The 14,224-nt window shown below is 39.0% G+C and overlaps 2 protein-coding genes across 3 annotated transcripts in view; one reads left to right on the forward strand and one right to left on the reverse strand.

Annotated features, from left to right (window-relative positions):
• The window catches only part of USP53 (ubiquitin specific peptidase 53), a 77,520-nt gene extending 72,814 nt beyond the window's left edge, over positions 1–4,706 (forward strand). For both annotated transcript variants that reach the window (XM_023220044.2, XM_031935324.1), the window contains one exon: positions 842–4,706. In XM_023220044.2, coding sequence (XP_023075812.1) covers positions 842–1,715 — 874 coding nt within the window. In that variant the 3' untranslated portion in view covers positions 1,716–4,706. The remainder of the gene's footprint in view (positions 1–841) is intronic.
• A 271-nt stretch (positions 4,707–4,977) lies between these two features.
• Positions 4,978–13,337, reverse strand: C3H4orf3 (chromosome 3 C4orf3 homolog). Its single transcript, XM_023220047.2, has 3 exons — positions 13,148–13,337; positions 9,168–9,582; positions 4,978–7,315 (listed from the first exon to the last, which is right to left on the reverse strand). Coding segments are annotated over exons 1-3 (606 nt in total). The 3' UTR covers positions 4,978–7,314.
• Between the last annotated feature and the right edge of the window lie 887 nt (positions 13,338–14,224).

Raw genomic sequence — 14,224 nt, forward strand, 5'->3', positions numbered from 1 at the left:
TACTTTGAAAGCAATGTGTCTACAGTATTAAGATGCCTTTCTTATTGGAAATCGTTAATAGAATGTGGATCTAAGGATAGAGAGCTTACAAAGTACCAGGTACAGTATCGGATTATCTGTTTCAATCCTCACAGCATTCTTATGAGGTAGGTGATATTTTCCAAGAGAAAATTTGAAGCTTAGTTTATAGTTGCCATTAACCCTCACCTTAGAAAATAACTATTACCTAAAGGTAATCTTGATTAAATTATTTTAAACTGGTATACAGCCAGGTGTGATATGGTGGTACATGTCTGTAATCCTAGCTACTGAGGAGGCTGAGGCAACAGGATCACTTGAGGCCAGTTTAAAGCCATCCTAGGCAACATAGCAAGACCCTCACCATAGCAAAATAAAATAAAGTAATATACTATACTACTACATATCAACATTTAAGTACTTCTACCTCTGTTGCCTTTAAAGTTCGGAATGTTGGTGGGGAGATGTTTTAGGGTACTGTTTGACTGTTAATACTTTCCTCAAATTCTATATATTGCTACAAATAAATGTAATTTTAGTGTTTTAAGTTGAAGTGAGTTTTTAAAATTATATTTCTAATGATTAGAAATGGGATTCTGGTAATGATGGCTGTTTCTGATAAACACATATTCTGACATAAAGAGTTTGGATTTGGAGAGAGTTGAAAATGTTAATGGTTGCAAACGTCTTTCCATTTTTGTGGTTTTGTTGTAAAAATAATATAAACTTTATTTTGGGAAAATCAAACTACAAAACGCTTTTTCCCCTACTTTCACATATTTGCATAGGATGTTCTAGCTTTGTTTTTATTTTCATATTTCAGATCACATGTACATGAAAACAATGGAAAATTACTTCCTTCATCCAGTCTACAAATACCCAAGGACTATAATGCAAGAGAACATGTGCACCAGTCAGATGAACAGAAACTTGAAAAACAAAATGAATGCAAATTTTCTGAGTGGCTTAATATAGAAAATTCTGAGAGAACAGGTTTGCCGTTTCGCGTTGATAACTCTGCTTCTGGGAAGAGAGTGAACAGTAATGAACCATCTTCATTATGGTCTTCACACCTAAAAACTGTTGGGTTAAAGCCAGCAACTGCTCCTCTAATCCTGCAGCAAAATATCATGGATCAATGTTACTTTGAGAACTCTGTATCCACAGAATGTATAATTCAGTCAGCCGGTAGATCTGATGGGTGTCAGATGCCAAAAATTTTTTGCCAGAATCCACCACCCCCTTTGCCACCAAAGAAATACGCTATAACCACTGTGCCACAGTCAGAGAAAAGCGAATCTCCACCTGATGTCAAACTTACAGAGGTGTTTAAAGCTACCTCTCATCTTCCGAAGCACAGTTTAAGTACAGCTTCAGAACCAAGTTTAGAAATGAGTACACATGTGAATGATGAAAGACATAAAGAAACATTTCAACTGAGAGAGTGTTTTGGCAACACATCAAACTGCCCGTCCAAGTCCCCAACTAATGATTTTCAGGCAAACTCAGGTGCCGTTGATGGATTTTGCCAACCAGAACTAGACTCTATTTTTACCTGTCCAAATGAGACAGTTTCCTTAACCACCTATTTTTCAGTTGATAGCTGCATGACAGATACATATAGATTGAAATACCATCAGAGGCCCAAGCTCGCTTTTCCAGAGAGCAGTGGCTTTTGTAATAATTCACTATCTTAGAGTGAAAAAGGACTAGGACCTGTGTTACAAAATAATCTTGGTTCAAGCTGCCCTTCTGAACAAAGATATAAACCTAGCATACATTCTAATAGATAACTGGTAAAATTGACCAACTTTTACTTCTCAGAGGCCATTTAAATATAATGGGAACCTACTGACCAAACCTAGTGATACATAAAATTAAAGCCCGTGGCATTTTTAAAGTTGTTAATCACTATACATATGTATGTGTATACGTGTATACACATATCTAATTTTATGATCAGTTTATTAGATATTTAAGAAATTCCCTTTGAATAGTCTTGGCATGTCGTGAAAAATAGAAAATCAGGGAGATATAATAATTCATTTGTTAAATGCTACAGTTGAATAAAAATTTTGAATAAAAATTAAATTTGTCCCCCTATTTTGTGGCCAGGAGACTGGGAAGCATTAAACTAACCAGTACTCATGTATGGAGATTATAAACTATGCTAATTGAAAAGTACCAGGCGATACATAGCCTGGTACTTTTTTGACAAAGAATAGCTTTATGAAGAAGCACTTTCTAATGGGTAACCAGAAAAGGGCTTCACCCATTTGTTTTTGACTTCTATGATAGTCACTGCATGTGATCCCTTTAAGTGTCTTTAAAAAAATGACTTGTGAATTTGATAGCATTTGGGGAAAGAAAAGCCTTATATGATTAACAATTTGTAAATTATCAGATGGAATTTAATTTTGCTCCTAGAACTTTTGTCTTCAGAGTATCTACCTAAATTAGGCCTTTGACTATTATAGGTATTCATAAATACTACTTTAGCCATGTAAATTAAAAAGTTAAAATACTTAAACTTTAGTATATTTATTTATCTTGTCACTCTTTTTTCTAATTTTGTGTGAAATATGAAAGATCTTTATTTTGGTTTGGTTTACTTTAAATATGAAAGATCTTTATTTTGGTTTGGTTTCCTACAGTGTTAGGAATTAATGTAGGGCCCCCACTGGGTATGTCACTGTCATTGCCTACATTTTCTTTGCTGTAATATTACCTGCTTATAGGTTGTCAACCCATTTTATCTGAATTTGAAAATCTATCTAGGTTTCCAGATTAAATTTCTTTGATATAGAGTTTAATTTTAATAAAATGCTTAATTGAAGCATCCTTCCCTTTTATCTACTTTGAACAAATAGTAATTTTACCCGGGCTTTGAAAATTAAAGGAATTTTTATTATTATGGTAACCTTATGAGTAAAAATAAGTTACTTTAATTGCCTTATTTCATTAGTTGTCATTTTATTTTGTACTATGCTGGTAAACTAATTGTGGTTTAGAATAGTTTTATGTTCACTCCAGATAACTGAGAAACAGAACGAAAGTTTTCCTTACATTCCTAAATGGATAAACCTCATAAATATAATTCAGTAAACTAGTAAATGTAGCCACTTGACTGATTCTGTAAATCGTGTTAAAACATTCTAAAATGTTGTAAATAATTTAATGTGAATACTGTTAGATAAACAGAAAATAATTGATTATAAAAGTCTAACTAAAAGTTTAACCAGAGTTACCAAGTCGTGGCCCAATTTTATCTTCTACCTATAGTTTTTACTAGCCTTTTTAAACTATAATAGTGAGTGATCATTACTTTATATTCTCATAAGTTAGAAATACTTGAATGCCAAATTAATTTTATCATTTAAGAAAACTCTTTTTTAACATAATTTTTTAGTATGGAGGGTTTGTAAATAAAGTTTGTAAACCTGTATTTGAAATACCAAAGTTTTTACTGCTTTTATAACACTGTAAAATACTAGAAAAATGGGCTTCAAGTTTTTTAATAGCTGTCAGAAAGTTTGTGTAGTTTTTTTTTTTTTTTTCCTATTTGGTTAAGATGTGAGTTGGAAATGTATTATTGAAACATTTAAACTAATTTTTGTATTTAACAGCAGTTTCAGAGATTTCTTTTCAACTCAGTTGAGTTGTAGACATCAAATAGAAATGTCCAGTTTTGCCTCTTTTAAGTACTGTCCAGTTGAAACCTCCTGATGTACTGCTACACAAACTAGAAACTGACCATTTATTTTTACGTTGATTCAACACTCCAAATACAGATTGATACATATATATTAATCATTTTATTTCATGTAAAATTTTTACATCTAGGGTGCCTATTTATTTTTATAGATGTTTTCATTCAGATATAAGCTCATTATAACTTTGTAAATAATTCAGCCAACAGTTGTAATGTTTAAAATACTTACCTTCACAATGTTCTATTTTCATGTGAAATCAATTTCTTCTCATCCAAAAAAAATTTTAAGATAAACTGATTTTTAAGTTTATATGATTGGACTTCTCTTTGTATTCATGAACTGTGCGTCACCCTCCCCCCAACATGGATTACTGTGGGTTAAGTCACGGATACTTGGAATTTCACTGATCATGAAATGTTATCTATTACAGGAGAGATCCTAAGAGTTAAACTCCAGCAAGGTCTAAAGCACAGCTCCTTAGAAAAGGAGTTAGCAAACTTTCTATAAAGATAGAAAACAATTTTGGCTTTGTGGATCATAATATTTCTGTAACAACTACTCAGCTCTGCCTTTTACATATTGTTATGGTGAAAGCAGCCATAAACAATATGTAAATGAATGAGCATGGCTGTTTTCCAGTAAAACTTTGTCAACATAGAAATCCTGATTGCATATAACTTTCATGTCATGAAAGTCTTTTTTTTTCCCTCAATCATTTTAAAATGTAAAAAATATTCTTAGCTCACAGGCTGAAGTCTCCAAATGTACTTCCATGCCACTTATGGACTCAGCATTTGCAGCTCTTTACATCCTGAAACGTTCAGGTTAAGCCCCCTAAAAACTATATCCCTTGCAACTGCTAATAAGCCAGTTCATTTCAAAAGGAACTACTAAAACAATCATTTCACTTATATAAAATGGTGTGAATTTACAAAAGAATTTTATCAGAGTAGAGTCACATTGATTTTCTTTTGATGTCTTTTTTTATGTTTTGTTAGCAAGTTTGTAACTTCTTGGTGTTCCATTTATCCCTTAAAAGCTTTCAAACTGAGGGTAATGTAAGCAGTCACTATACTTGCTATGGCACAGTTTAATCGTAGGTACAATTTCTTATCTATAGGAAAGATTCAACCTTCATACTGCCACCAATTTTAAACATTTTAAAAACTGCCAATTACAGTCATGTCATATTACTAAGTCAGGGTTCTCCATAGAAAGAGAATCAACAGGATATATATAGAGAGACATAGAAATAAAGTTATTATGAGGGATTGGTTCACATGATTATGGAGGCTGAGAAGTCCCACCATCTGCTGTCTGCAGACAGTAAGCCCAGGAAAGCCAATGGTGTAGTTCCAGTCCAAGTCCAAAGGTCTGAGAACCAAGGGGCCCTGCTCCATGTCTGAAAGCCAGAGAATCAGGAGAACCAATGTCCAAGGATAGAACATGGATGTCCCATTTCAAGCAGAGAGAAGAGAGAATTTGCCCTTCCTCTGCCTTTTTATTCCAGCCAGGCCCTCACAGGATTGGATGATGCCCACCCACAGTGGAGTGGATGGCTCTTTTTTATTTGATCTACTGATTCAAATGCTAATCTCTTCTGCAAACACCCTCATGGACAAACCCAGAAATCTGGGCATCTTCTAGCATAATCAAGATGACACATAAAATTAACCTTCACACCAAGATCTCTCCATCTTCACTATACTAGAATATCTGGTAGTTGTGGTAGTAGGCTGATTTTAGGCTCAAAAAGACAGTATGGATTATGATCGGAAGTCTGTGTGTGACCTAACAGTAAACTGTGAGAACTGTTAATCACCTCACAATCTCACCACCAGGTAATCTGTTACAATAAAACCAAACTCAGCTATATAAGTAAACACTTACTAGATGAAACCATTAGCAAGCAGTGCAGAAACAGTTCACACAATTGATTTGGTAAACTCAGTGAAATCCCAGTTCTGTGTTCCCACAGATGTTTCAACCATACCTTCCATAGATGGTTCTCTTTAGGTTGATGCAGCAACACCTTAAAGGCATGATTGCTAACTTTTACTCAGGAATTATATTCCAGACTTGACTAACGCTAAGAACCATTTTGAAACGTAGGAAGATACACAGAGTTTACCACATCTTATTCCCTGTTTAAAAGGGAGGGGAATATTCTCAAAATATTTAAGACAATTTATATATACTGAATGCAACTAATTTAAACAAGAGACCACTTTTACCATTCCTCATGTAAAGCCTTTAGGGCTAACAGGAATATTTTCTTTTTGAGACAGGGTCTCTGTTGCCCAGGTTGGAGTGCAGTGGCCCCATCTTGGCTCACTGCAACCTCCACCTCCTGGATTCAAGCAATTCTTATGTCTCAGCCTCCCGAGTAGCTGGAACTACAGGTGCATGCCAACATGCCCGGCTAAATTTTTTTTTGTATTTTTTAGTAGAGACAGGGTTTCACCAGGTTGGCCAGGCTGGTCTCACAACTCTTGACCTCAAGTGATCCACTGCCCTTGGCCTCCCAAAGTGCTGGGATTATAGGCGTTGAGCCACTGTGCCCGACCAACAGTATTATTTTTGATTAGCTACTACAGCTTAGAGTAGCTGCTATGGGAGTGTGGCCTTTTTGATTAAATACCAGCTGATCAACCCTAGAATGTAAATTCTTGTTTTATAACATTTAGATTTAAATAACAGTAAGAATGTAAGCTCTATGAAGGCAAGAATGCCTTTTTGTTCTGTTCACTGCTGTGTCTAAAATAATACCTGGCTCAAGTATTTGTTGAATGAGTAAATATGCTGACTTCGCTGAAGTATTTAAGCAAGTTACAGATACTATAAAAATAAATGTTTTGGGCACAAGCACACTTAATGCCATTAACAGTAATAAAAAATAGGTTTGAAACACATAATCCTTCGTTCTAGGAGGCTCAAGAGTTTAAAAGGAAAAAAGGGGGAAGATACCCAGGTAAGAGGGCATGCATGCTAGCTTTCCAATATTTTGATATTACCTGCTTTTTCTAAACCTGTATTAACCTGTCGTCCACCCATAACCTATCTTTTCATAACAGAGTCCAACTAAACCTAAAAATTAAAACTGGAACTTAGCCTCTATGCAATCTAAGAATACTTTGTTCCCTCTCTCAAAATCTTTCCCTGCTTTTGAATTGGCTTTTGAATTCATAAACACCTTCCCTTATTAATCACCCTATTACTTGCATCATATTAAATCCTCATCAACTCTTAAAACATTAAAAGACATTACTATATTTCTTAATGAATACACAAGACCTTTAAGTATAAATGCTTTTATATTCAGCTCCTGTAAAGCCATTAGATGTTGGAAAGTTTTTAAAGAACCAAATGGTTTAATTTTAACAACTTAGCTAGGAATGGGTGAAATCCTACCCATTTAATAGAGTTCTGCAAATTAGTAACAAAGTGTAAAATGAAAGGAAGGGTCCCTTGGAGATGTGAAATTCTTCTGTTGAGAGTCTTGTCTTCTTTATTCAAGAAGTTTGTGGCCATTTTCAGAATTCACTCAAGAACCAACTTCTTAATTTAGATATCAGCAAACGAGTCTGTAAAAAGCAAGTATTTGTCAGCAATATTTGCTTTATCTTCCCAATTTTTAACACTTCATGCCCATTTACATATTGACAAAAGAAAAAGAAAAGCCTGGAACATTTCTTGTAAGGCCTCTATTTTCTATCCAGAGCTGAAAATTCAGGTCATAAACACACACACACACAAAACCCACTGTATTTGAGATTATTAGTCTCTACCAAAATAGGGAGGGAGAGTAAAACTTTCCCTTTACAAATGGCTCGACAGATAATTTTATACAAATCCCTATCCCTTTTGCCATCCTCCCCATTAATCCCTCTGGCTCCCCTGCCCCCGTTTTTTTTGAGACAGGGTTTTGCTTTGTTCCCCTAGACTGGATTATAGTGGCGCGTTCACAGCTCACTGAAGCCTCGACCTCCCCAGTTCAAGCAATCCTCCTGTTTCAGCCTCCCAAGTAGCTGGGACTAAAGGCATGAGCCCCTGTGCCTGGCCCTCTCTGTCTTCTCTAAGTTACCACACCATCCAAGAAATCAGACAGCGAGGCTTAAGACACCCAAATCTTGGTGAAAATATAGGATGGGGGTTGGGAAAAGTGACTGTCTATCAAGAAGTCAGAATTTCAGAAGTAACTCATAGGCATGGTGACTGAGAGGAGTTAACAGTGAGTGAACAATCAACTCCAAAGTCCAGGAGAGCTCTCTAGATGGGCTACACTGCTCTTCTCCCATAGGAACCCTCTTTCATCTCACTGCTTCTCCTTAGCTTGTCTCTTATCACCGTCTCCATTTGGTGTCCGCTTCCTCCTGCCCTATTCTCTAAGTTCCCTTCCTTTATCCTCTGCCAGAACTGTCTTTTCAGAGCGAGTGGCGATGAAAATGGAGAGCATGGGTTTTACAAGTAAACTCTATAAAATTTTGTGACCTGGTGTTTTAGGATATGTGGATGTGTGTAAGAAAAGGACAAAGTGTCTCAGGTTTCTGTGAGGTAACGATGGATAAAGTTGGCGTTTACTGAAATGGGAACACTGCAAGGGAAGTAAATTTGGGTAAGAAGCTGTTAAGAGTTCAGTTTTGGACATGTTAAGTTTGAGATAGCTGCGTAGTCTGCTCATGGTTAAAAAACAGCTTTATAGTAAAAAACAGCTTTCGTTGAGCACTTACTACTGCCAGGCAACACGCAAATCACTACGATCTCAATCTTCACTACACCCTTATGACCTGGGTCACTAACGGTCCCAAATGGCAGATGAAAAAATAAAGCTCCAAAAAGCGAAATAACTTCTCCGGTCGCTTCACGGTGCTGCAGGAACTCAAGCCTAGCTGGTTTCATTCCAAATCATGAGAAAATATGACGCCAAGTTTTCTCCACACTTCTTTGGAGACGCCCACGGAGGTTCAAAAGAAGAACATTTAGGCCGGGCGCGGTGGCTCACGCCTGTAATCCCAGCACTTTGGGAGGCCGAGGCGGGCGGATCACGAGGTCAGGAGATGGAGACCACAGTGAAACCCCGTCTCTACTAAAAATACACAAAAATTAGCTGGGCGCGGGGGCGGGCGCCTGTAGTCCCAGCTGCTCCGGAGGCTGAGGCAGGAGAATGGCGTGAACCCGGGAGGCAGAGCTTGCAGTGAGCCGAGATCGCGCCACTGCGCTCCAGTCTGGGCGACAGAGCTAGACTCCGTCTCAAAAAAAAAGAAAAAAGAACATTTTACTCCTAATCCTTCTCCCCCACCCACCCGACTGCGACACTCACCAGCTGCGTAATCTTGGACATATATAACCTCCGGAATTCAGTCCCCTCTCCGCCCAAAAGAGAGCAAATTATCTCTAAGCTCCTTACCACTCCAATTCTGCATTCAAGATACTCACCATGGCAAAAAATACACAAAGAGAAACACCACCACATCGAAAAGGATGAAGAGCCAGAGGTCCAACCAGTAAGAGTGTTTGGGAAGCCCGTTTGCCCCAGACCGAGGCCGCACATCGAGGTTCTGCCCCCCTCCCTCACTCAAGCCTCGCCGCTCCCGGAGACCATCTCGACCATCAACAACCGGTGCGTCCACCTCCATCTCGCTCCTGCAGCTTCCTAACAATCCCAGAAACTGAAAATGCTTAGATTCCTGGACTTTGGTGTTCGCCGGACCGGAAACTGAGTGGAATCCGGCCGCCTGCGCAGTCCACCACTCACCGGGTTCCGGAAAGCACTCTGAGCCTACCCTTCCCAGCGCGCAGGCGCCTGGTACGGCTTTCCGCTGCCTACGTGACCGCGGACAGGAAGCACGGCCTCCGCCTTGATACTAAGTCAATGGGCCCGCCTACTCCAGGACGCAAGGTGGTTATTCAGGTTTCATTGGAAGAAATACACTCTCGTCCCACTGAAAGGCCCATTCCAGTCAGGTGATGGACTCCTCCCTGGAACTGCCCAAGGTCACCTGTCCTATCCCTGTATTCCGTTTGGATCCTTATGCCAACGTGTTAGGAAGGACCCCCTGGTGGGTTTTGTAGTGTCTCTAGCATTTTACACTTAGTATTTGAAACACCACCAATGAGGTGGACGTCCTATTCACAGGACTGAGTTTCCAAAAGGGCCAGAGACCAGCACGTATTTTGCAGGTACTTCAAGGGAGTGGGCTTAAGAATAACCTGGCCACGACCCCTGTAATCCCAGCACTTTGGGAGGCCGAGGCAGGCGGATCACCTGAGGTAAGGAGTTCGAGACCAGCGAGGCCACCATACTGAAATCCCGTCTTTACTTTAAAAAAAAAAATACAAAAATTAGCCGGGCGTGGTGGCGGACACCTGTAATACCAGCTACTCGGGAGGCTGAGGCAGGAGAATCGTTTGAACCCGGGAGGCGGAGGTTTCAGTGAGCCGAGACCCTGCCACTGTTGCACTCCAGCCTGGGCGACAGAGCGAGACTCCGTCTGGGGGGAAGGGGGGCGGGGAAGAATAATCCAAAGGTTATTTGACTTTGAGTGTGAGCCTCGGCAAGAATAGAATGCTAGCAGGAAGAAAATGACCCATACTGCCTGGATTTTACCTAGTGGGTCCAATTTCAAATATTCTCTTTCTTTTCACATTATGATTCCTGAATTGTTCAGAAAATATGGGCACCCAGATATGTAAGTGGTTCTCTTAGTGCATAGTAAATGGAGATAAGACTGTAGTTGTGTTTTTACAGAAAGTCATTAAATCGTCGTAAAACTTCTTTGAAGGGGCTGTACTGCATTTTATAGAACTAGAAAATGAAACACAAAAGGAGTGAATTGTCTAAGGTTACTAAAAAAATTATAAAGCCTAAAATTACTCCAAATCCAGCAGTCTTAAAGCTGTTCCATAGCTTCCTAACCTTGCTCCAATTTGCCTCCAAATCAATTGCCAGGTTTTAGAGACAGAGATAGTATATGGCCTTTCAAGAAAAATGCTTTGTAGATTCTGGGATGAGAGAGTCATTACCTGATAATTAATTAGATTGTGTGCTGTAATGCAGATTGTCTGATGGTAGTAGACAAAAAGACCCTGGGCATAAGTGGCATTGAATCTTTACAAAAATTAGGAAAGGCAAGTAAACAATTGCCCCTACCGGAGATGGAAGCATTCTTCTCGCTGACAAGGTAGGATCAATTACTCCTACTTTTTGAAGTAGGATTGATAAAAAATTATTGAGATTATTAGTGTTGAAGAAGCATGACATAAACTGAACAGGTCTTGAAGTGGTTTTAAACTTGTCCTTGGCCTAGAGTCACATGCTTATCATGAGGGTATGTTGATAGTATGATCTGATCTTGAGTCAGGAACGTCTGTCAGACTTGGAAGAGTAACTAATGCAAATAAGGAGGGGTTATTTTAACTAAATTCAGTTGAAAGATTCTATTTCCGACTTTGCCCTTGTAAGAGTCCCAATGATTGTTGATTATTCCACATTACAAAAATGAGTTTAGAGTGTGTTGTGGCTGGTTTTGAACTACTGGCCTCAAGTGATCCTTCTGCCTTGACTTCCCAAAGTGCTGGGATTACTGGCATGAGCCACCTTGCTCAGTTGGCATTTGCCATTGTCAAAGCAATTTAAATTTTAAAAAGTACTGTACAGAAATCCGGGTTCACTGTCAATCATCTACTCCTCTGCACTTGTCCAACCACCTTAAACTTTCTATTTCACATGTTCAAGTGAAAAATATGCACTAGGGACTACAGATTGAATCATTGCACTGTAACCATGATCCAACACTTCCATAGTTCTGTCAGCAAAATTAATATGATTGGGCTGGGGTGGAGAAGGTGGTGCATGAAAATGCTATAACCATCAGGCCAAAGATAGCTAAGTGTTTTTAAGAAGACATTACAAACCTTCTGAACTTCAAGTGCAATAAGTTCTCAGGAGGGAGATGATGGTGAATTTTGCTTTAACCTAAGGGATAATGCAAATTTTTCTTATGCAGCTCTCAAGCCAGTATGTCCATGTGATAAAGCATCCTCGTGATCATCCTAGGAATTAAATTAATTTTACAGAATAATCTCTCCAACAGGAGAATTTGGTTACTGTAATTTTCATCTGGAAGTATGTGTGTTTCTCTTAAATTATTCTTTCTCATCTTAATTTCATCTTTTCTTCCTTTTCAAATTGAGTACCTGTCCTAACAACAACCCTGTTGATTGTACCACAGGTTACTTCTCCATCTTCTGGGTCATTTTATTTATTCATTTTGTTGTTATTGTTCTCTTAAATTCTTTTTTTTTTTTAAAAAAATGGAGTCTTGCCCTGTTGTTGCCCAGGGTGGAATGCAGTGGCATGATCTTGGCTCACTACAACCTCTTTTTTTTTTTTTTTTGTTTTGGGGACGGAGTCTTGCTCTGTCGCACAGGCTGGAGTGCAATGGTGCGATCTTGGCTCACTGCAACCTCCGCCTCATGGCGTCAAGCGAGTCTCCCTGCCTCAGCCTCCCGAGTTGCTGGGATTACAGGTGCTTGCCACCACGGCGGCTAATTTTTGTATTTTTAGTAGAGACAGAGTTTCGCCATGTTGGCCAGGCCAGGCTGGTCTTGAACTCCTGACCTCAGGTGATCCGCCTGCCTCGGCCTCCCAAAGTACTGGGATTACAGGCATGAGCCACTGTGCCTGGGCTCTTCTCTTTCATTCTAACTCTTCTGTATATCTTCCATAGTTTTCTTTGTTTAAGAGTTGTACTATCTGCTGGGCACTGTTCACACCTGTAATCCCAGCACTTCAGGAGGCCAAGGTGGGTGAATTGCTTGAGTCTAGGTATTCAAGACAAGCCTGAGCAACATGGCAAAATCCCATCTTTACAAAAAATAGTTAGCTGAGTGCTACACCTGTAGTCCCAGCTACTCGGGAGGCTGAACTGGGAGGATCGCTTGAACTGTGATTGTGCCACTGCCCTTCAGCCTGTGTGACAGAGCAAGACTCTGTTCCCTCCCTGCTCTAACAAAGAAAGAGTTGTACTATCATCCTAACTAGGTTGCACTTTTTATCTTTATCTTGGCCTTAGCAGTTCCCACCTTTATACCCACTGTTAATCTGGCTCCACTCTACTCAGCCAACCTGGTGCCCAGGAAACATTCTTTGCTTCAGTCAGAGTGCTTTCTTCCATTTTCCTCATGGAAACTATTCTCTTGGCCTCTGGGCTTTGGTGCATGTTTTTCCTGTTATACTGGAAATATAGTATATTTTTTCCAGTATTGGGGATTGCTTTCTCACCTGTCTAAATCCTACTCATCCTTTGGGGCCCAACTTAAAGTGCCAACTTCGTAAAATTTCCTTCACTACAATTCACACTGATCTCTCCATTCTTGGTATTTCTACATACCAATTGTGAAAACTTCACATTTACAAGTCACATTTAACTTGTCTCCACCTTCTATGTCTTGTTTTCTTCTTGAGGAGAGGGTTATTTTCTCAAGATGAAGGCAGTGAATGAAATATTTGTTTCCATAGATTTTTGCCTTACTTTGGCACCTATTATTTCCCTCTACATTCTGTAATGGCCTCCTATTAATGGAGCTATTTGTTAGATTGGTCATCTTTCAAAATGTCCCCACCTCTGGCCCAAAAAACACTGAAATTTTCTTGATATTGTCTGGCACATTGGCTTGCTTTGTAGGAATTTTATGTAGATTTTCTCTCCTGTTAGAGTATTAAGTTTTGTTAATTTGTTTTGAGACAGGGTATTGGTCTGTCACACATGCTGGAGTGCAGTGGTGCAATCAGAGCTCATGGCAACCTTGAAACCCTGGGCTCAAACAATCCTTCCACTCAGCTTTCCCAGTTGCTAGCACTACAGGCACACACCACCATGCCAGGCTTGCTTTTTATTAATGTTTATTTTTGTAGAAATGGGGTTTCACTATGTTGCCCAGGCTTTTCTCAAACTCCTGATTTCAAGTGATCCTCCTGCTTCAGCCTCTCAAACTGCCAGGATTACAGGCATAAGCCACAGAACCTAGCAAGTATTAAGTGTTTTTTAAAGGAAAGACAGTATTTTTGCCATCTTGCAATCTCCACAGCTCTTCGAACAGTGTCTTCCACATGAAAGAAATTTAATATGTATTCAACAATATTTTGTTAAATTCTGCAACCACTAACACAATCCCAGTCAAAAAAATACTTGTAAAATTTTGTGTTTTAGAACATAATGGTGTATGATACCAGTGGGATCTAACACTACTGATCTATACTCTCAGCGGGGATACTTACTGAGATGTTTTGAAGTACTAGTAATGGATACGTGCCCGTCTTTTCCCTTTTGTGGATTTTCCTTCTTTAATTTTAGTAAATACTTTTTAATACCTGCTGTGTGTCAGGCATTGTCCAAGGAGCCATAAGAGATACAGAAGCAATACCAACTGATTCATTAAAAATACTGACTGAGGACATATAACAGAGCAATGAAGTTTTCAAACAGTATCAC

Source organism: Piliocolobus tephrosceles, chromosome 3, assembly GCF_002776525.5.
Source record: "Piliocolobus tephrosceles isolate RC106 chromosome 3, ASM277652v3, whole genome shotgun sequence".
NCBI classification, from domain to species: Eukaryota; Metazoa; Chordata; class Mammalia; order Primates; family Cercopithecidae; genus Piliocolobus; species Piliocolobus tephrosceles.

What these genes read in the sequence shown, in the direction of transcription:
- C3H4orf3 (XM_023220047.2), bottom strand. Translation starts at nt 13,337, where the DNA reads ATGACCAATCTAACAAATAGCTCCATTAATAGGAGGCCATTACAGAAT. An exon ending in AGACAAGTTAAATGTGACTT is followed by an intron (nt 9,583 to 13,147) that starts GTAAATGTGAAG and finishes ATCAAGGCGGAG; the next exon opens with GCCGTGCTTCCTGTCCGCGG.